This window comes from Python bivittatus, unplaced genomic scaffold (genome assembly GCF_059951505.1).
Source record: "Python bivittatus isolate LINGU-HERP-01145 unplaced genomic scaffold, Pbiv_v1 ctg000060_np1212, whole genome shotgun sequence".
In the NCBI taxonomy this organism is placed as follows: Eukaryota; Metazoa; Chordata; class Lepidosauria; order Squamata; family Pythonidae; genus Python; species Python bivittatus.
The window spans coordinates 869,173-889,827 of NW_028277044.1; the positions used below are offsets into that span (position 1 = coordinate 869,173).

Genomic DNA, 20,655 nt, shown 5'->3' on the forward strand with positions numbered 1-20,655 from the left:
CTTGGCTACAGCCTGTATTACATAAGGAAACCTTTTCCTCATTCTCCCCCACTTCCCAAGACACAAGTAGCCCATGTCTCTTCTGGAGGGTCTCTCAGCCTCCTGGAGCAGATTAATGAGGGGCTTCTGGAGGTTTAAGGGGAAGAAAGTAATCTGCTCCTCTGGATGATTCCACACTTCTAGAACACATTCTGATACATCTTTATGCAGAGATAAGTTTCACTTTTTTCTATTGATAAATTCTCTAGTGGTGGTTATTCATTTTTCAATCTCTCCCGCACAGCATGGACACTTTTAACTCCTCCAGTGTTCCAGAATTATATTTTCTTTCCAAATATTGGCAAGAACTTGGTGGCTCTGTTTGCAGAATCCATCCAATCTCCTGGCTGACTCACTCATCTATGTACTGTAGCAGCATATGATCCAGGATGACTAGGTCAGTTTTTTGCTGGTGATTTTTTCAGTTCTCCCAGCCACTGTAGAAGAGGTGGAAAGACTGCTTTTTCTCCTTGAAGTGTGTTTGAACATCTGTGGTGGGCCAACCGGTGTCACTTACCATGGCCAGAATCAAGGGGAGCAGGTGTACACTTTGTTCACCCGTTTTTAATGTCCCATGTGACTGTGTGGAAAGGACAGGTGAAATGTAGTGGCAACCGAGAGTTCCTAGAGAGAACCTCTGTTTTGCATTCCCTCCCATGACTTAGTTGAACATATTAGGCTAGCAGGGAAGAGATTGAAATAGCAGGGGACTGTTGAAATTAAACAAATGTAATAGATCTTGGCATACACAGACTGTTATGTAAACATACTGGCTTTGGACCATAAATTAAGTTAATCTACCAGCTATCATGCTCTGTACGGGGATAAATATTAAGAATTCTTAGTATTCTGTCTTGTAAACATGCAGAGGGATGCACCACTGAGGAAATTCCTACCTTACCCTTCTCCAGAATAATCTTTCTGGAGGGTCAGAAGCTCTACTGAATAATGTGATATGGGGTCCTGCTGGGGAAAGAGAAGAATTTCCCAAAATAAAACTTAATTTAACAAGACAGTTCACAGAAAGAAATGTTCCCCAGTCTCCCTCTTTTTCATCACTCTCATTAGCTCTGAAAGGATTAGCCCTTACCCCCATTGTAGATGGTCACTGTTGTGAGATGGGTCAAAAGAGAAGGGCAGGAAACATTCCTTTCATAGTATCCATCTGCTGAAGGTATATAAAAATAAAAGTTTGGAAAACTATTGCAATAATTAAAATAGGAAAAACATAAGGCACTTCCTGACTGTACAAGCTGTTAGTCAGCAGAACGTGTGGCCACACAAAGTGGTGAGTTCTCCTTTGCCAGAAATCATCTGTCTAGTGCAGGTTTTTTCAAACGTGTCCTGCATATCCCTAAGCTTCTGTGAGAAGTTGATGGGATTCCATGAGAGATTATAGAGAAGAACAAGTTCATTTGAATGCAGCCAGTTTTCTATCCCTAGAACTTTGCCCTTTGAGCAGGGTTTCTGGCATGATGATGATGATGACGACGATGATGATTATGGTTGGTTGCAGTCAGCCAGATGTTTAGACTGGATTTGGCATTTTTATCCACCTATCAAGTCCTGCCCAAGGACCTGGGATAGGCAGATGTTGTTTGATAGTGTTAAAGTGTTGTTGCAGGATGTAAGCTGTTCCAGGTAAAGCTGCCTTTTGCAATTGATGATGGGTGATTTTGTCAATGCTGATGGTGTTCAAGTGCTGCTCCAGATGGTTTGGGATTGCATCTAGGGCGCCTATAACTATTGGTACTCTCTATGCCTTCTTTCGCCATAGTCGTTCTACTTCTATTTGCAGGTCTTTATTTTTTGTGATTTTTTCCAGTTCTTTCTCTTCCATTCTGCTCCAGATATTGCAATGTCCACTATCCAGAGTTTTTTGTCTTTCTTATCAACAGTTATCAAGGCTGGGGTGTTGTGTGGCAGATGCTTGTCTGTTTGAATTCTAAAGTCCCAGAGGACTTTAGCTTCTTCATTTTCCATTACTTTGTCTGTTTTGTGGTCCCACCAGTTCTTGCTTGCAGGCAAATGGTATTTCTTGCAGATATTCCAATGCACCATTGTTGCTACTTTGTTATGCCGTTGTTTGTAGTCAGTCTGTATGAGCAGCTAACTAGGTGGTCCACTGTTTCTTCAACTTCTTTGCAAAGGCAGTATTTGCTGTCTGTTGCTGTCTTCTCAATTTTGGCTTCGTATGCATTTGTTCTAAAGATTTGATCTTGTGCAGCCAGAATTAGCCCCTCTGACTCTCTTCAACCTTCCTGCTCCTAACCATTGCCAGGTCTTGTTCTTATCTGCTTTACCTGCTAATTTTTTTGTGTACTGGCCGTATAATACTTTGCCTTGCCATGTCTCTTTTCTATTCTTCATTTGGGGGGGGGGGGTGGTATTATTATTATTATTATTATTATTATTATTATTATTATTATTAAGTTCCATGGTCTGAGAAAGTCTGAGAACCCCTGGTCCAGTGGATCGTGCCCTGAACAAGTACTTGGGCCCTAATATCCCTCCCCTGTCTATGATTCTAGGATAAGGCAACACGCAGAGGGAGGGTCAGCAGTATCTGCAAGGTAGGTGTGAAAATGTCAGGATCGTGGCCACAACCATGTGATTGAAGCCCCACCCTTTTTTATGTGTATCACACACACACTCACTTACACACACACACACACACACACACACACACACACAGGGGAAGGGTTCAATCAACCTTTTTGACCATCCTGTGGCCTTCCCTGATGAGAGTGAATATAAAAAAACTTTTGCATTGTATATCCTGTACTTCAATAAATAGACACATCAGAAACAGAGGTTATCAAAACATTAACACCAAACTTTCCTCACAGCTGACCATACTGGGTTGGGCTGCTGGAATTTGGAAGACCATTGCCCACTCCTAATACAGACAAATTACATTTACAGGGACCATCCTGTAGAATGCTATTTAAAGTTCATTACAGTAGTTTTTGTTTTTCTTAACTCTATGAAGTCCAGTTGACTGCACTAAATAAAGGATAACCACTGCAATGAAACAAAGCAATTGTTTTTCAAAAGTATGAAGTATAAATCAAATCCTGCAAGAGGGTGAGACTGAAGAAAGAAGTACATTTTTTGAGAAGTGATACTAAATGCAAAATAGGTGGTAAGAAACCAAATCACGGGAATGTTTGTGACTGTATCACTTTTATTATGAAAAGTTTAATTGGCACATATGGCTTTGCAACTTTCTTCCTTTCAGCCTGTAATTGGCTGTGAAAGACTGTCAATGCTTCTCTGATCAGTGTTAAATCTGAGCATGGGAGACGTCTTTCCCAGGCTGATTTTTGGCAATACACTGAGCACCCCTTGAGTTAAAAAATGATAGATACCAGGCAGAACTTAATCCCTTAAGGCACATAGGAAGGAGGCTAAAATATTTGGTCCTGATCCTATTTACTGAAGAGTAAGTCACATTTCACCAGGCTATACACTGACAATACAATGCAGGGCTTCTCTATTGCACTCCAGCTCTGGAATTGCTCTCTGTTGCATTAACTCCCCTTTGGAAGAGTTCACACAATATTGTTTCATGCTAGGAAAAGACCTCGTAGCGATGTTTATAAAATGTACTGTCCTTGGTTTGATTTAATCTTGGTTAGTTTTTGTATCTTGATGCCTTATGTGAACCCAGCTTCCTAGTTTATGGATCAATATGTTATGCAAACCCAGAAAATGGCTTAATTTAGTAAAGTAAGTTATGTTGAACAAACCCAGACTTTCCTCTTTGGTCAGACATTCTCAGTTTGATATGCTACTATTTTTTAAAAAATTATAAATCAAATTTTAATCATTTGTGCTTTATTTTTTTATTGTTGCTCTTCTTGATGCCCTTTGGGTAAAGAAAGTAGGATATAAATTGAAGTTATAATTATTAATATATGCAATTATATTGGTTATAAGGAATATATATCTTTGCAATCATATGAACACACAGATTTATTGAACTCCACTAATAAATTGTTTGGCTTATTGGCTTCTGTCCTACTTACCAGGGACCTGTAAAATAAATCTGCTGCTTTGGTTTAGCTCCCACAAATAGCAGCTGAAACGATAGTTATTTCATATTAAACTATAAGAAACAACTGCAGTTGGATCACATGCTAAATATACTTCATATTAAAATAAAACAAAACAAAACAAACCTTTACATAGAAAGCCAGATATTAGGGGAAAGGATTTTAGCTGGCCTTATCCTTTGTCTGCAGAAATGAGGTGCTTTGCGGGGGCAGAGGAACGTGAATGAAGCAGTTCTGGGCAGGGGGTTGGACTAAAAACCTTCTGAGTTCCCTTCCAACTGTATGATTCTGTGACCTTTCTTTAAATCTTTAAAGCAATTGTGCTTCACAGAATGATTTCCCAGAAGTGGGGCAATCATTGTAACTCTAAACAGATCTAACTCCTTCTCTAATTTGCAAACTTAGCTTTCATAGAGCTATTCAGAGATGCATTAAGAAATTGATGATCTAGCAAATGAATTTTACAAAACTACCTTTTATGTGCTGCTCTTACTCACTTCAAATATGTATTTGTAAAGCAAACAGAAATAGCTCCTAAAAATTAGATCTTGGTTTGTCCTTAGTGCTCTAAAATCCTTCTGATGGGATAACACTGAAAGGAGTTATATTGAGATGACTCAGAAGCTTTAAATGAAGTAGAATATAACTACCAAGACAGCATGTTTGTTAGACATGCACCTAAAACACCTCTACAGCAGCATTTCTCAAACTTGGCCATTTTAAGATGTGTGGACTTCAACTCCCAGAATTCCCCACACCTTAAAGTGGCTGAGAAACACTGCTCTACAGCAACGCTTCACACCATTTTCAGTGGCAGCAGTACTGCTGTCACCAATAAGAGGGAACCTGATCCTTGATAAATTACTGGAGAATTTCTTCTCCTGGAGTAGGTCAGAAAATTCATCATCCAATTACTCTATGCACAAATGGAGTGGAGTTTGAACAGGCTGTTTATAACCACCTTAAACTATAATGTAATGACTTGATAATATGCATAATTATTTTATGGTATAAATAACATATTATTTGTATTTTCATCCCATTATCCTATGGTCTGTTGGGTGAAAGATGCACATATTGAAAATAACTAAATTTTCCAAAATGCTCAGAGATTCTGTTCACCTGCAGCTTCAGTCTGATATGATGTAATGCTCTGGGCTTGAGGGTACCAATGAACCTTAGAACTGCCAGTACAAGACCAGTCCTATAGTTTTCTCCCTGCAAATTTCCCAGGAAAAATCTATCAAACTTACTTGTCCTCTGCCACCGTAGGGAATCCACCCCCAGAACAACTCCAACATGACTGCAACTTAGCAGTAGCAGAACTATACTATCAATAAAACAAAAACCATTATCTACTTTTCTTAATTTTAAGACAGGCTGATATTGGCCCAAACTGTCTAGGTACAACTACTGATTTTGCTATGTAATGTGCCTTTAAACAACTATTATTATAACTAAGGATTCAGTTTCAACTCAGTTTAGTCTCATTTAGCCAAGGGCACGAAGACAAAAGCTATTGAGAGTATTGTTTGCATATTTGAGGCAGTTCCTCCAGGGGGAGTGGCCTTTCTATGAGGAAATATTAAACTCTTAAATTTCCTAACAGCCACAAAAGAAGGGTTTTTTTTTAAATTCAACAATAATACCTAAGACTTTTTAAGGCTTTAGATTAAATTCCAAACAGATGATCTGGATCCTGCAGGGGTATGAACATAGCCACAAGATGAAACTCTTCAGAGTAGGTCCTTTTTTTCCCAGTCAGCACTTAGTATTGTTTGAAGTTTAACTGCATTTTCTATTTAAATTTCAGACATTGTACTTACAATGGCTAGCATTAAAGCATATTTGCCAGTTACTGTAAATGCCTCAGCTGGCAATAGATTTTTATAATTTTGCTCTGAACCCACAAGTTCAGAGGGGTGTTGTATTTCTTTGGAATCTAGTGTCTGTCACACACACAGATCTTGGTAGCCCAGCTGGGTGGCAGCATGTAGTCAACCTTGCTTGATTGGGTCTAAGCTAAGCTGGGTCAAAGCTGATTAGTACTTGGATGGGAAACTACAACATTATTTATTTTCAGACTTGTATGCCGCCCATCTCCCCCAACGGGTGACTCTGGGCGGCTCATAATAATAAAAAAGAAGAAAAAACACAGGTCTCTCCAGACATGGATACAATCTATAAATAATTAAAAAACATATATTAAAAATGCCCTAAAACTTCCTATGATTTTAGCCCTAAAAAACCTGTCTAGAGACTAAGACTAGAGGCCATATTAAACCATTTCAGTGTTCTTCCCAAGAAAAGTATATAGTCCACGAAGTCACAGGGGTTTATCTTGATTTGAAATGAGACTTTATCTAATTATCAAGTAGATTTATGAGCCTCAGAGAAACATAGATTTCCATATTGTAGTCCTGTTTCTGGCTGACAGTTGTTTTTTTCACAAGTTTCCAGTACAGCTCGCTGATTTGGGTGCTTTCTTTGACTTGCCCTCTCCAACAGGATTATCATATCGTATAAGAATTATTTGCCATGACTCATAGGCCACCATCTATTACCACTGCACTGCAGGAACAGCAGCATGTAAAAAGTAAGTAAACCCAGCATTTTTAATCATTGCAGGATTACACAGGATTAGGTAATTTAAAATGCCGAAGTATTTTTAGCATTTCTACACAATGGCTGAAAACAGATCTCTCACCTGCAGTAAGCATAAACCCTGTTTTGTTTTCCAAACAAATGGAATTGAGGATAAGCCCTTCTTTTGGGATCCTTCTTGACCATTCATATTTGGAAGCTAGGAAACATTTGTCAAACTTGGATCCAACCCACAGGACACTTACTTTTTAAAATGCTCATCTATTGATTCTATTAACTGCTAGCAGCAGATGGGAGAGGAAATATTATATTCACTTTTCATGGAGGTGTTAGTGTTCCTTGATGTTCATTAACTTTTATGTTTCCCAGTTTGGCAATCAGTGTGTTGCATCTGGAGAAACATGAGAGGCACGACGATGCCCCTGGACGCCTTAGCTACAGCCAGGTCAGCAATTAACACTCAGCCACCTCTGAAATCGATGCAGCAGGAATTCATTTTTTATACTATTATCAAAATCAAGTTTATATATTCATGGAGAACCTGGTGATTTGATTCTCAGTCTGCTTGTTGCAAGTGAATCATAAAGCCTTATTGCAAGTGCATTTTTTTCAGCTGTTCTCCTTTATATCTTTATATTTTTGTCTGCTTTTCTTTTAACAATCCTATGAACAATCCTATGTTTTTTGCTGCCTCAAACGTACTGTTAACATAGACCAGTATTTCCTCTCATGAGCCTTTTGTATTATTCACTTCTTCCTCTATTCAAAAAACTGCACATTTGAATTCTAGTATTTCTAGGAACTAGGCGTATGGAAATTAGCTCTGACACAATTCAAATGGGAGATTTGATATTTGAAAAAGACAGGATCTGATTCAGGTTTGATTTCAGCATTAGTGCACATTCCTATTTACAGTGATGCCCAAAATGGCAAAATATTGTGCCATCATGACACAAGCTTCACCCTTTCATACTTGCATTGTGATTCATGTCCAGGTATGTAGGGGACAGAGTTTGGGTTGTGACATCATTACACAGATTTCACCAGTGTTCACACCCTCACCTCCTTGTGGATACCTATGGATTTCAGCTACTTCAAGATTTAAGTTTTATTTTTAACAATTTGTTCATGAGCTATAATGTGGAAACTAATGTAGACCCGTTAGAAGACAATATCCATATGACGTTCCAGCTATATGCCAGGGCTTACTGCCATCACAGCTGAAGTATCTTCCCTCTGCCTCTTTCAGCAGAGACAGCAAGAAAAGGATTTTCCTCTAATTTGTCTAGCAAAGGATCTTTAGAGAAGTGTTCTATTCCACTTTAACAGTGCAAACTTTCCAAAATGTTTTTATGTTTGCTGCTTTTTTGGGATGTCTGGCTTGGCATGACACACAAGAGTTACCACTGAGGTTCCCTTCAGGAATGAGATGCTTCATTGCCCCAACGTCTGGATTTCCTGGGATGCTGGAGGTTGGTGGGGAGGGTGGGCAGGTTTGGTACTCCTTCATCACTAACTCTGATGGAATACCAACCTGAGTAGGACATGCTAGCAATGCCTAATTCGTTTCTGGTAGGACTCAGAAGAGTGACTCTTGCCTTGTCCTTATGGAGCAACAGCTTCGTTTTCTCTGAGATGCCAGGAGGTTTGCCCCAGATAGTTGGCAAACTTTTCCTCCTGGAAAGGTCTCCTTCATCACCGGCAGTACTTGATTCTATCAGAGTTGTGGCTTGATACCAATATTTGTACGTTAGTTCATTATCAGAGGTAGCAGAAGCAACCTGGCGCAACGTGATTTGATGCCATAGAAAAAGAGGATGGCACATAGAGACTGGCATTTGTAGTTAAAAGAGTAAGATGCTTAGATAGGCACCTCAATCAATGTTAGCTTGGTTCCCATTCTCTCAGGCCTCAAATGACTTCAATATGTCCCAGCCATGCAACATTGCGAAAGCAAGACTTGACCTGTGCAGTCAGCCTTGAGCCCCTATTCACAGCACTGAGAGCTAAATTGTGCAGGCAGCATGACATTCCATTCAGTGCAAGAGAAAGCAGCATGCAGGCTGCTTGGGGCTGGCAAGGCTACTTCAAAGAAGTTGAGAGCCAGGAAAGCAAATGAAGCCCCAAGAAATGGGAGCTTGGCACCACCCCATTTACCACCTTGCTTAGTGCCACGTATCCAGGGGGACAAAACTCTGCCTGCTGATCAATAGAACAGTAAGCATTAGCAAGCAGGAATTCTCTCGTTTGGGAGGTCATGCCTGTTCACAGCCCTAACCTCAGGAACGCTTGGGAGCAGCCCTCTGGTCAGGTCTGTGCCTCCATTCCGTTACTGCTGATTTGTCACTCAATCCTGCCCTAGGCCATGCGACAAGTCCTGGTCAAGTTGGTGCCCTGGCTGGTGAGCAGCCTTGCCTATGTCCCTGGGAATATGTAATCCCAGAATCAGCAGATACAAAGGGAATTGCGAGCCTCCCCTTCCCTTCTTGGACCACCTGCTTTCTTGAAGAATAGCAGACTGGGCAGGCCTTCTTCAAGCTTGGCAAGTGTAGCTCCATAATGGGAACCCCTCAGAAGGCTGTCCCGTGGCAAATCTCAGCGTAGTTTCAACTCGGCAAGCAGGGCTGGAACTTGCCGGCAATATTCTCTGCTGCTGCTGCTGCATCAGCAGGGTGTCAGCATCTATCTTGTTTAGGGTCACCGGCTCCTACTGGGGAGGGAGTTAATTTAGCGCTGCACTCTGCCAGCAGCTTTGCCCTTCGGGTCCCTGAGGTCAACGACTGGAGAGAGGAGGCTCCTTGTGTGCCTCCCGCCACTGGTACAAAGTAGGGTGTGGCGGTCCACTGGATGGGGAGGCAGTCAGTGCCTGATGGAGGGAGGGGTTTCCAGAGACAGTAGCGCTCTCCCCTTCTTCCCTCCCTGGACCCAGCTGTGTAAATCAACCTTCACCTTGTCACCCACCTTCCCTTTTTTAGGGAGATTGTTGAGGTGGTGGGAAGACAAGTGCAGAAGACTTGCAAGGAAACGGAGGATCTGGTTTATCATTTTTAGCCAGGGCTCAAGCCGGAGCGTTTCCCGGGATCTGCCAAGTCACCTCTGGAGGAGAGGCGGGGCAGGTGCTTTGCAGGCAGGAGCGCGCAGGCCACAATGGGGGAGCGGTTAAGGTGCCGGATTAGGAGCAGGGAGACCCGGCCGGCCCGCCTGCCTGGCGAACGGGGCAGCACTTCAGCTGCTCGTACCGGCTAATTTTGCTAGGATCGCGGGCGCGCTGCAGCCTTGGGGCTGATATCGACCCCGCAGCTGATGCGGTGCCGCCGCAGCGCCGGTCTGGCGGTGTCTTCCCCGCCTCAGAGCGGCCTCCCTGCTGAGTCGGTTGCGCGGGAGGGAGGCGGGAGGGAGGGAGGGAGGGAGGCGGCCTCCCTCCCAGCGAGGCTTGACTTCCGCGGAACGAGACCCGGCCTGGGCGCGCGGCGCGGCGCTTCTGCCCGCGGTTCTCGGAAGGCAGGAAGGAGGGCGCTCGGCCCCGCGGCGGGCTGCCAGCTCTCCGGCCCGGGGGCGCGGCTCCCTCTAGAGGCAGCCGCCGCGGGCGAGCCGGGTGTCAGGTTGCCGGAAGCGCCTCCAGCCCTGCCCGCTGCCCGGCCGCCTGCGGGAAGTCCGGGGCGCACGAGGCTGCGCCGGCTCTTCCTCCTTTCTCCGGCGGGGTCCGAGCGCGGCGGGTGGCGGCCGATGGAGGCGCTTCCCTCCCGGGACGAGAAGCCGAACCCTTTGCGGGACGCCAACTTCTGCTCGCGGCTCTTCTTCTGGTGAGTCGCCGGCGCCGGCCGGGCTCCCTCCCTTTCCTCCCGAGTCAGCCGCCTTCGGCCAGGCTTCCCGCGAATGAATGGGGCGGCTGGCTGCTCTCCCGGCAGCCGAGCCGGCTTCGATCGCCCCAGCCCGGGAGCTCCGGAGCCGACTCCGTGCGTTAGTTGGGGCAAGGAAGGTGCGTTCGCCCGCCCGGGAAAAGGATGTGGATCCCGCAGGGCAGGTGTGGGAAGCGGCGCTTGGCTCCGGGAAGAGGAGCGCCGCGCAGGTCGAGTCAACATAAGCGTGCCTGAACGTGCGCAGAAAGCGAAAGCGGTAGGAGTAAGGGGCTGGGAGACCCGACCCCCTTTTGCCGCTTTGGGCTGTTTCTTAATAATACAGTATTGCTCCAGCTTTGGAATAGTGCAATGATAAATGTGACACCGCCCCCCCCCCGGTGAATAGAACATTTTAGTTCGGGGTAACCAAATATACTATTTACTTTTACTGCTTAATTTTTAAATTAGTGAAACACAGCGGTTCTCGAGCGCTACTGTTCCGCAACGTGGGTACAGGAGCATCTGTGGAGGGGGTGGTAAAAAAAGTGAAGATGGCAGCTGTGACCATGTGATCAAAGCCCCACCCCTTTTGATACGTATTGGGTGTAAAAGGGGGGCGGGGCTTTGATCTCATGGTTGTGACCTCAGGTTGACTGTCCCCTCACCTGGTGGATGCTTGGAAGAAGTTTGGCCAGGCTCCTTGGCCAGATCACCCCTGCTTTGCCTGAGCAAGCGCCCAGGGTAAAGCATTTGTGTCACAGGCCCCCTTGCTGGGTGTAAACCTCTGAAGGTCATAACTCCCAACTTGAGAAATCTTGTTCTAGAATAAATCATTCTGGTGACCCCTGACAGAAATAATAGAATTTTTACAGAAATTGCATACATTTATAAGATGAAAAGGGTGGAAGTGATTGAAGATGCATAACCCAATGCAATTACTTTCCCCACCCCACAATAGGAAATCAGTAACTTGGTTTGAGATTGATTTGAAATCAATGAATCCACCCAGAGTAATGTATTTGAGATGGGCAGCCTACTACATTTATCTAGTATATAAATAAAATAAATTTTAAAATTGTGACTGAATGAAAAGGACTGTCTGAAGAAATCTGTGGTGATGATCCCATTTTTTAAAATTAAAGCCGATTTGAATTATTATTATTATTATTATTATTATTATTATTATTATTATTATTTGCCTTAGAGGGTTGCAGCTCGTGGCTGGACTTGGAAGCTAAGCAGGGTCAGGCCTCATTAATACTTTGTTAATCCTTTGAACCAGGATGAGTCCAGACGAGAAGCACAACCAGGAGTACTAGCTCTGTTTTTATTGTAAGTTTTTATTGCAGGGTTAGGCCTCATTAATACTTTGTCAGTCCTTTGAACCAGGACTCTAGTCCAGATGAGAAGCACAACCAGGAGTACTAGCTCTGTTTTTATTGTAAAAACAATACATTTAATCTTACATTAACAGCATCTTGCAACTTTGAAAGTACCTCTCTCCCTTGTCCCCTTTACAGTCCAAGAAACTAGGGAAGGTCCTTCTGAGATGTTTGCCAGGCCCACATTGCTTCTGCGGCTCAGCTGCCTCTTATCTGACCCTTACATAATCTGCAGCTCTTCCTCCTGTCTCCCAAGGTCATTCCCGCATACCATTACATTCTTGGATGGAAAGGCTAGTTTGATAAGTCAGAAAAAAAGGCATGCAAGCACTTCTGTATTGTTGCCAGGAAAATTATGGGAATGTCCATGAAGTTCAACAGATGCTAAACTCATCTCAAAGGAGATTGTTTGAACCTATCTCTCAAGGATGCCCTATGGGACAGCTGCCCATTTCTTCTTATTAAGTCACTCTAGCTCTGTGTATTTCTGCTTGGAAGAAAATTATACTGACTTCAATAGGAATTTCTAAAGTCAGTATAAGAACATAAGATTTCAGTGCTGGACATAGGGAGATCTCCTAGTATATACTACCATTACTTCCTGGCTGGAGTAAAATTGGTAAGTTTACATTGTAAGACTTTCTCTGTGAATTTATTTAGAATCAAAACGATCTTCAATGGGACTGGGGAGGGAGGAAAAGAATAATTAATTGAATTTAAACCAATTTTTTGCAGATTATAATTGATGCATTGCTTGGACAAGAATTTGTGGTAGCTATTTGGCTATACTAGTTTACAATAAATAAAGCTACATTTTCTCAGTGCATAAATCAAATTGTGGTTACATAGTCCACTTTGCCTTTTTATTATATAGGCATAATAATTAAGAGAACTTTAATGTATTTCTGCTTGTCTCTTCATATAGTAAGCAAGATCAAGAAACAAAAGAAAGCACCACAGTCTTGCTGGAATGTAGTTTATAGATTAAGTACTTAGAAATTTCCTGAAGCCAGGCTGTTAGTTAATGGATGAAGGTGGTATTGTCCCATGACATGGAAAATAAATGCTTATAATATTTGTTTGAGAATCATACATATTCATTACTTGGTTTTGTTATGCAACACTGAGGTATTCTAGTTTACTTTAGAAGTAGTAAGTCATTTTTGAAAGTCAGAATGGTACTTGCAGAGTGATAATTATTCACCTGTGTTTAGTTTCTTATACTTAAGCAAGATTTTGCTTTTTCAGCTCCAAGGAATCTTGGAGGACACTGAAACTTCAAACCACTTCAGTCTGAGTTTAGATCTGGTGTTGGCACCAAGGCACCCTTAATTCCAATACACGGTGAATTACTTACACCTAGGAATGGATTGGAAGATTGCCGATCTTGGTGAAGCTGAATAACTTATTCGTGGTTTTGGAATGGATGGGAGCAAATGAATTTAATTCAGATAAAACAGAAGGATTATGGATGGGGAAATCTGATAAACGGGAAGGGGACCCAAAAACCAAGTTCATACTTCTTGATTCAGTACTGTCTGTGGAAACTTAGCTGGCTATGACTGTTCTAAACCAATTTTGTATGCTGTCAAGGAAAAAAAGAACCTAGAATTGAATTACAGTACACATGCACCACATCCATATAATGTACTGTTTGTGGAATTGCCTTTGCTGAAAAGTTTGCAGAATCAATCAGTTTTATTTATTATGCCCTTTGGCTGGTAAATAAAACAGTTAAAAGGAAAAAGGAGAGTCAAAATAGATAAACACAAATAAGCATATACGGCAATCCATTTTAAATTGTACTGTGGATCCACTGCCTAAGATGTGATGCTAGATAACAAAACTTTGCAACATAGGTTATATTAAAAAAAACCCTCATCCACAAGCAGAAAGTCTAGATAGAAACTTTCTTTGGGTAATTGTGGAATTTAGTCACTACGTGGCAAAAGCAATTGACACCAAAATGTTTTTTACTGCATCCAATTTTTGTATTATTTCTGTTTGCTCAACCCGAAGGAGGATGTTCAATAGATGGATTAATTCATTCTCTTCATCTACATTTTCTGATAGATTAATTTTCTGCTTGGTTGAGGTTTCTCGTGCCTCCCTTCTGTGTTTTCTAAGGCAATGTTTATTGTTTAACCTTGAGGGAGATTGAATTTAGGCCTTCTCCTGGCTGCAGAGGGGGGAGGCACAGACCAGAGGAGTCCTGCCTTTGAGCCTCCCCAAATGATTGGCTTGGTTCCCAGCTTGGAGGCGGGGGTCAATGCGATCACCCTTGAAAACCCCTATGGGAACAAGGCAAAATCTCCTCAGGTAATTTTTCAGTCTAAAAATCATCAGAGGCAAAGTAGAGTCCCTAAAAGTTAATACACTTCTCTTAAAGCCATGCAACCTTATGCAGCCCAGTTATATCAGTAAGCTTGTGGGTAGTCCTTGCTTATCAATAAGCTATACAGGTAGTCCTTGCTTATCAACAGGAATTGGAACCGGGAACTCCATTGCTAAGTGATGTGGTTGTAAAGCACAACATCATGTGATCTCACTGACTTAATGACAGCAGTTTTGGCAGTCCCAGTTGCCATTGTTAGGTGAATCCTGCACGGTTGCAGCGTCCCGTGGTCATGTGATCACCATTTGCAACCTTTTGCCAGCTTCCTCCTGCCAGCAGTTAAGTTCACAAATGGTGACTATGTGACTATGGGATGCTGCAATGTTGTAATTGTGAGCCAGATGCTGAGTTCCTGAATAATTATCGTATGACCCCAGGGATGCAGGGACAGTCACATAGTCGCTGAACAAGTGGTCTGACTTTGGTTGCTGAATGAGTGGTCGTTAAATGAGGACTACCTGTATACTTCACATGTCTGAAGCTGGGCAGGTAAGTGCAGGTTTGTTGTACTATCTTCCCTCTTTTATTTGGACACTTGCAATCTGCAACATCACTCTGTTCAGTTGAAGTATGCCGACATTGCCTTTACTTTCAGCAGAGCAGAACTTCTGCCTGTTGTAAGGGCATGGTAGATTCTCTTCAGAAAAGTAAGAGTTAATTCTCTGCTTGGGAACTGTCAACTGCTCTTCCCGATACTGAATATGAGATTATCAGTGATTTGTTTCTTCAAAAGGTTTTTTGAAAAGTTTTTTTTTAATTGCTTCAGCTACTTTTGAAGTATATTCCATATCACCAGGCCCTGATCGGCATCCATCCAAGGGTTATTAAGGATCTTAAAGCTGAGATTATGGACCTCCTAACTAAAATATGCAACCGTCTCTACACTCAATTTCTGTAGTTGAGGACTGGAAGGTGGCCAATGTAACTCCAATTTTTAAGAAGGGCTCACAGGGAGATCTAGGAAATTATAGGCCTGTCAGCTTAACATCTGTTCCAGGGAAGATACTGGAAGCTGTTATTAAAGATAAAATTACCAAATATTTAGAGACACGGGCCTTGCTCAAGGATACCCAACCTGGCTTCACTAAGGGAAGGTCATATCTAGCTAATCTACTAGAGTATTTGAGGGTGTTAATAAACATGTGGATAAGGATGAGCATGTAGACATCATCTACTTAGATTTTCAAGAAGCCTTTGATAAAGTCCCTCATCAAAGACTTCTCAGTAAGCTTAACATCCATAGAATAAAAGAGTAGGCCTCTTGTGGATAAGCAACTGGCTAAAGAATAAAAAACAAATAAATGGAGATTTCTCCCAATGGAAGGATATAGCTAGTGGGGTCCCCCAGGTTCTATCCTAGGATTGGTGTATTTTAAATCATTTATAAATGATCTGGAATCAGACATGGCTAGTGGAATAGGCAAGTTTGCTGATGACATTAAGTTGTTCAGAGTGGTTAAAACAATAAGGGATTGCGAAAAGATCCAAAGGGATCACTGCAGATTAGGGAATGGGTGTCAAAATGGCAAATGCCATTCAATGTGAGCAAGTGTAAAGTGATGCACACTGGTGCCAAAAATTCTAACTACTCATACAAGTTAATGGGATCAGAGCTAGCAATGACTGATGAGGGAAGAGACCTTGGAGTAATGGTAAACAGTTCAATGAAGGTATCAACACAGTATGCGTCTGCTGTAAAAAAGTCCAACAGCATATTGGGCATAATAAGAAACGGTACTGCAGATAGAGATACAATATTGTAATGCTTATATAAATAATGGGTGCAACCACATCTGGAATATTGTATGCAGTTCTAGTCACCACATCTCAAAAAGGATATAGTGGAGCTAGAGAAGGTTCAGAGGAGGGCAACTAAGATGATCAAGAGGCTGAAGCAGCTTCCCTATGAAGAAAGGTTGCTTTTTAATCTAGAGAGGTGGGGAATAAGGAGGCATAATTGAAATATACAAAATTATGCATGATGTAGATAAAAGAGAACAAGGAAAAGCCTTTTTTTCCCTTTTCCTTTTTGGCTTCAAAAAAGGATTGGACCAGTTCATGGAAGTCATGGGGATCAATGCCTATTAATTTTGATGGCAGTGTGACTGTCTCTGAAGGCCTTCTGCTGGGAGACTAGCAGGCTTCCTTGTGCAATTGGTTGGCCACTGTGAGAACTGATTGCTGGACTAGATGGCCCAAGGGCACTACTTACGTTTTTATGTTCTCCAGCCAGAATTCTGAGTTCATCTATTTTACTGTTGTTAGCTGATCGTAAATTGAAATAAATTTAATGAGCTGTCAGTAGACAATTTTTAGTAACATGGGCTCAAGACTATATCTAGACTGGGGCAAGCCTCTGCTTTATGTCCATCTTCAATAGGGAGCTTTTCCTCTAAGGAAAGAAGCTCTTCTGACTCCAAGTCCAACTGAGCATAATAATTGCTAGTAGGAATTACTGGAACAGACTCACTTGGTCATCCTTTGGCTACTGAAGATCCTTTATTTGGGGCTGCATGGAGTCTAGTAAGTTCATTTGTTGTTCCAAATCCTCTCTGTGGTTCTTATTTGTTTTGTTCTTTCTTTTGTTCTTAAGTTTAATCTTTACCTTGCAGATGTTATTATCTCCCGCTCTGTAAACCTTGGAATTATCCATCTTTATTTTGTTTCGTTGAGAAAACAAAAATAAACAATAAAATAAAACTTAGGGTGAGGGTTAAAGACCAAAAGTAAGTAAGTTAATTTATGTATTTAGTTTTGGAAGGCTGCCTGACTTCCAAATGATTCTGGGTGGCTTACATAGTTAAAAGGAAAAAAGAAAAAGGAAAAAAAAATTAAAAGGGAAAAACACATGTATGCCTGTACAAAATCACCCATTGCTCTTCCAAAAAATTCAGGGGCTCAACACATAACCTAGCCCCAGGCCTGGGAGCAAAGCCAAATTTTCAAAGACTCGCGGAACTCTTGTAGAGTGGGAAATGTGGACATCTCTGGGAGGATGCTGTTCCAGAAGGCAGGTGCTACAACAGAGAAGGATGCTTCCGGGGTCCCACTAGATGACATTGTTTAATTGAGTAGACCTGGAGTGCCCCCACTCTGCCCAACCATTGGAGATAGGCAGTCCCTCAAGCAATCAGATCCAATGTCGTGAAGGCTTTACAGGTGACAACCAGCAACTTGAATTGCACTGGAAGCCAAGCAGTAACCAGCACACTTGCAGAGCAGTGATGACACATGCGCATATCAAGGTATGCCCATTACTGCTTATACCACGGCATTTTGCACCAGCTTCTAGGTGGTCTTCAAGGGCAGCCCCAAATAGAGTGTGTTGCAATAGTCCAGTGACTAGGCATGAGTGACCATTTGAAGGGTCTCCTGTTCTAGAAATGGGCACAACTGGTCACAAGATGGACCTGTACAAAAGCCCTCCTGGCCACAGCTGCTACCCACTCTTGGAGCAGTACTTGTGAGTCTGAGTTGTGCACTAGTCTTGAATAGGGAAGTACCACCCCATCCAAAACCAAAGAAAAATCTGGGGACCTGAACAGCCACAGCTACTTGGTTTTGGGCAGGATTCAGCCTGAGTTTCTTCCTCCCCATCCAGACCTGAAAAGCCTCCAGACACTGGGTCATTGACAGCATCCTCTGGGTGGCCCAGGGTCAAGATATATAATTGGATATCATTTGCTTATTGATGATACTGAACCCCAAACTGATGGATGACCTAACCCAGAGGTTTCATGTAGATGTTAAATAGGAAGAGCAGGAGCGTCGAGCCCTAAAACACCCCACAAGTGAGGGATCATGGATACAACTTCTCCACTTCATCAACACAGGCTGGATCTGACCAGAGAGAAAGGCGAAGAACCACTGCAGTATGGTGCTTCCCACTCCCATCCCTTGCAGCTAGTCAGAAGGGTACTATGGTCAACAGTATTGAATGCCATTGAGAGATCAAGAAGCACAAGGATGAATGCACTGCCGCCCCCCCCCCCACGTTCTCAAGCAAGGAAAAGTCAGAGACTGTCCAGAAGAGCTGGGTCCAGCAACACCCTCTTGAGGAGGGAGTGCCCCACCATCTCCAGCCAGAGGGACCACTCCCTCCCTCAAAAAGGACAATCTTATCACATGACTGAATTACAGGTCATCTGATGGGCCATCTGTTTGTTAGATCCCGGAGACCTGGATCTAAAAAACAGATGGCTGAAATCACAGTTTGGAGGATCTTGTCCATTTCATCAGAAGTCATAGATTCAAATTCTGCAAGTCTGTGCCTTAGGCATCTCACTTGGATCTGCCCAGTCAGGGTCCAACTCTGAAAGGCTCTGAATAACTTTATCTACCAAATAGCATTAGTATCACAGAGGCCCTACATATGTTCCTGTGGCCCATCCCTCCCCAGCAGAGAATAGGTTATACTAAACAGGGCTGCTGGATGGCTATGTGGATGCAATAAGGATAGAGAAATAATGACATTTTGTTACCCTTATCATCAAAGTATAAACTCAAATCTGGGCTCCCACTTGTCTTCAGTCAGATTTGCTCTTCAATCAGATTTGTTCTAATTGCCTCTGGGTATCTTTCCTGGCACTTCAACTTCTGGAGCTCCTTAGAAAACCAAGATGTGCCCCAGAATCAGCACACAGGGTAAGGCCATATAGGAGCAGTGCAGTCCAAGGCTTCCATTGTGTGATGGAATGGACTTATGAAGGCCAGGCTCAGGGAGATAAGCGTGTTCTTAGTCCCCAGCATGAGTGTGAGAAGTTCAAGAAGATGAGGCTGGCACCTCCCTAAGGAATTCACGGTGTTGTGGCTGGCTGGCTTGGGAACTTGGGTTCAGTTTGGGGAGATTTTCTGTCTGGAGGTTGTAGCTAATAAACGCAACAGAACTGTATTTGCATTGTCTCTTGGAGTTCTTTGGGCTGAACCTGACACATTGCATGCTTCCATCACGTTGAACTGCCCACCAGATCCTTAGGAAAACTCCAAGCTCCCTCTGAACCCAGTAGGGTCCATACGTTCCCTAGGGTGGACGGATCTAACATGCCCTATCTCTCCATGGGTGGGTGACACCAGCAAGCCCAAAGGCAGAGAGTGACCTGCCCATAGCAGCAGAATGATGGTAATATTCCTCCAATACCAGATATTGTAACTGCCCCACAACTACCCCGAGGCAAAAAACAGATCTAATATGTAACCACCAGTATGTGTCAAGTCCTCAGTAACTTTGGCCAGGTCTGTGGTTGCCATGAAGGCCATGAACTCCTGAGCTACCCCAGCCTCAACATTATAAGGCTGCAAATTGAAGTTCCTGAGAACTAAGATTCTTGGTGTCTGCAAAGCCAGCCCAGCAAACAAATCCAGCAGCTCTACTTCATGGCTCTACTTGCAGTCATGGATGCTCTAGTCACCTCCTGGCTGGACTATTGTAATGTGCTCTACATGGGGCTCTACCCTTGAAGAGTATCCAGAAGCTTCAACTGGTGCAAAATGCAGTGGCACAGGCAGTTATGTCTGTTTCTAGCAGAACGCACGTTACACCTCTGTTCCGCAAGCTGCATTGGTTACCAATTTGTTTCCAGGTTTAAGGTGCTGGTTTTGACCTCTAAAGCTCTACATGGCATGGGACCAGGTTATCTGAGGGACCCCCACTCCCCAATTACATCTGCCTGTCCCACCAGATTCAGCAGAGAGGGCATGCTGCAGGTCCTGTTGTCTGGGAAGCTACATTTGGTGGGTCCCAGGTGGTGGGCATTTTCTCCCATGGCGCCCGCTTGATGGAATATCTTCTCCCCTGAAGTGAAGCGGCTTCATCACTTTTGACTTTCTGAAGGTCCCTCAAAACCTGGTTGTGCCAATCACAGCCTCCATGGTATTGCAAGCCCACTCTCCTCCACCCTGATTCTCTTCCACCCCCAATTCCCCCCTCTCGGGTAGGATACTCATACCCCCCTCACACATTCGTATATCCATGACACAGATACCAACCCCTCCCAATAGCTGTAGACCCCCTCCCAAGATCCCAGTCCCCCCACCAGCTGCTCTGCCCACAGCACCCAGTAGCTCCCACTTCAGAGTGAGACTCTACAGACCTGCCTGGAACCCCAGTCCCTCTCTTCCTTTCTAGGTGGCAGCCAGTGACAAACCAGGCACCTGGGTGGATGACAAGGCTCTGATCCTCCAGTCTGGAAGAGAGGCCCCACAGGAAGATACCCAGAGTCCAGCCCACAGAATGATAAACCGGAAGTGTCGCAGACCTCTGGAACAAAATAAGGTGGCCTCTGACAGAAGCAGGTGCTCCTCAGCTTAGTGTTTCTAGTAACACTCCAGGTTTCTCCACC

The 20,655-nt window shown here is 43.4% G+C and overlaps 1 protein-coding gene across 2 annotated transcripts in view; it reads left to right on the forward strand.

Annotated features, from left to right (window-relative positions):
* Positions 1–10,161: 10,161 nt before the first annotated feature.
* Positions 10,162–20,655, forward strand: part of ABCC4 (ATP binding cassette subfamily C member 4 (PEL blood group)) — a 199,117-nt gene continuing 188,623 nt past the window's right edge. Inside the window, exon 1 of one of the 2 annotated variants that reach the window (XM_088136451.1) lies at positions 10,162–10,504. In XM_088136451.1, the coding sequence (XP_087992577.1) occupies positions 10,428–10,504 (77 nt within the window). In that variant the 5' untranslated portion in view covers positions 10,162–10,427. Of the gene's footprint in view, positions 10,505–19,928; positions 20,609–20,655 lie in introns of those variants that run through there. The other variant, XM_088136452.1, reaches the window with a different exon arrangement.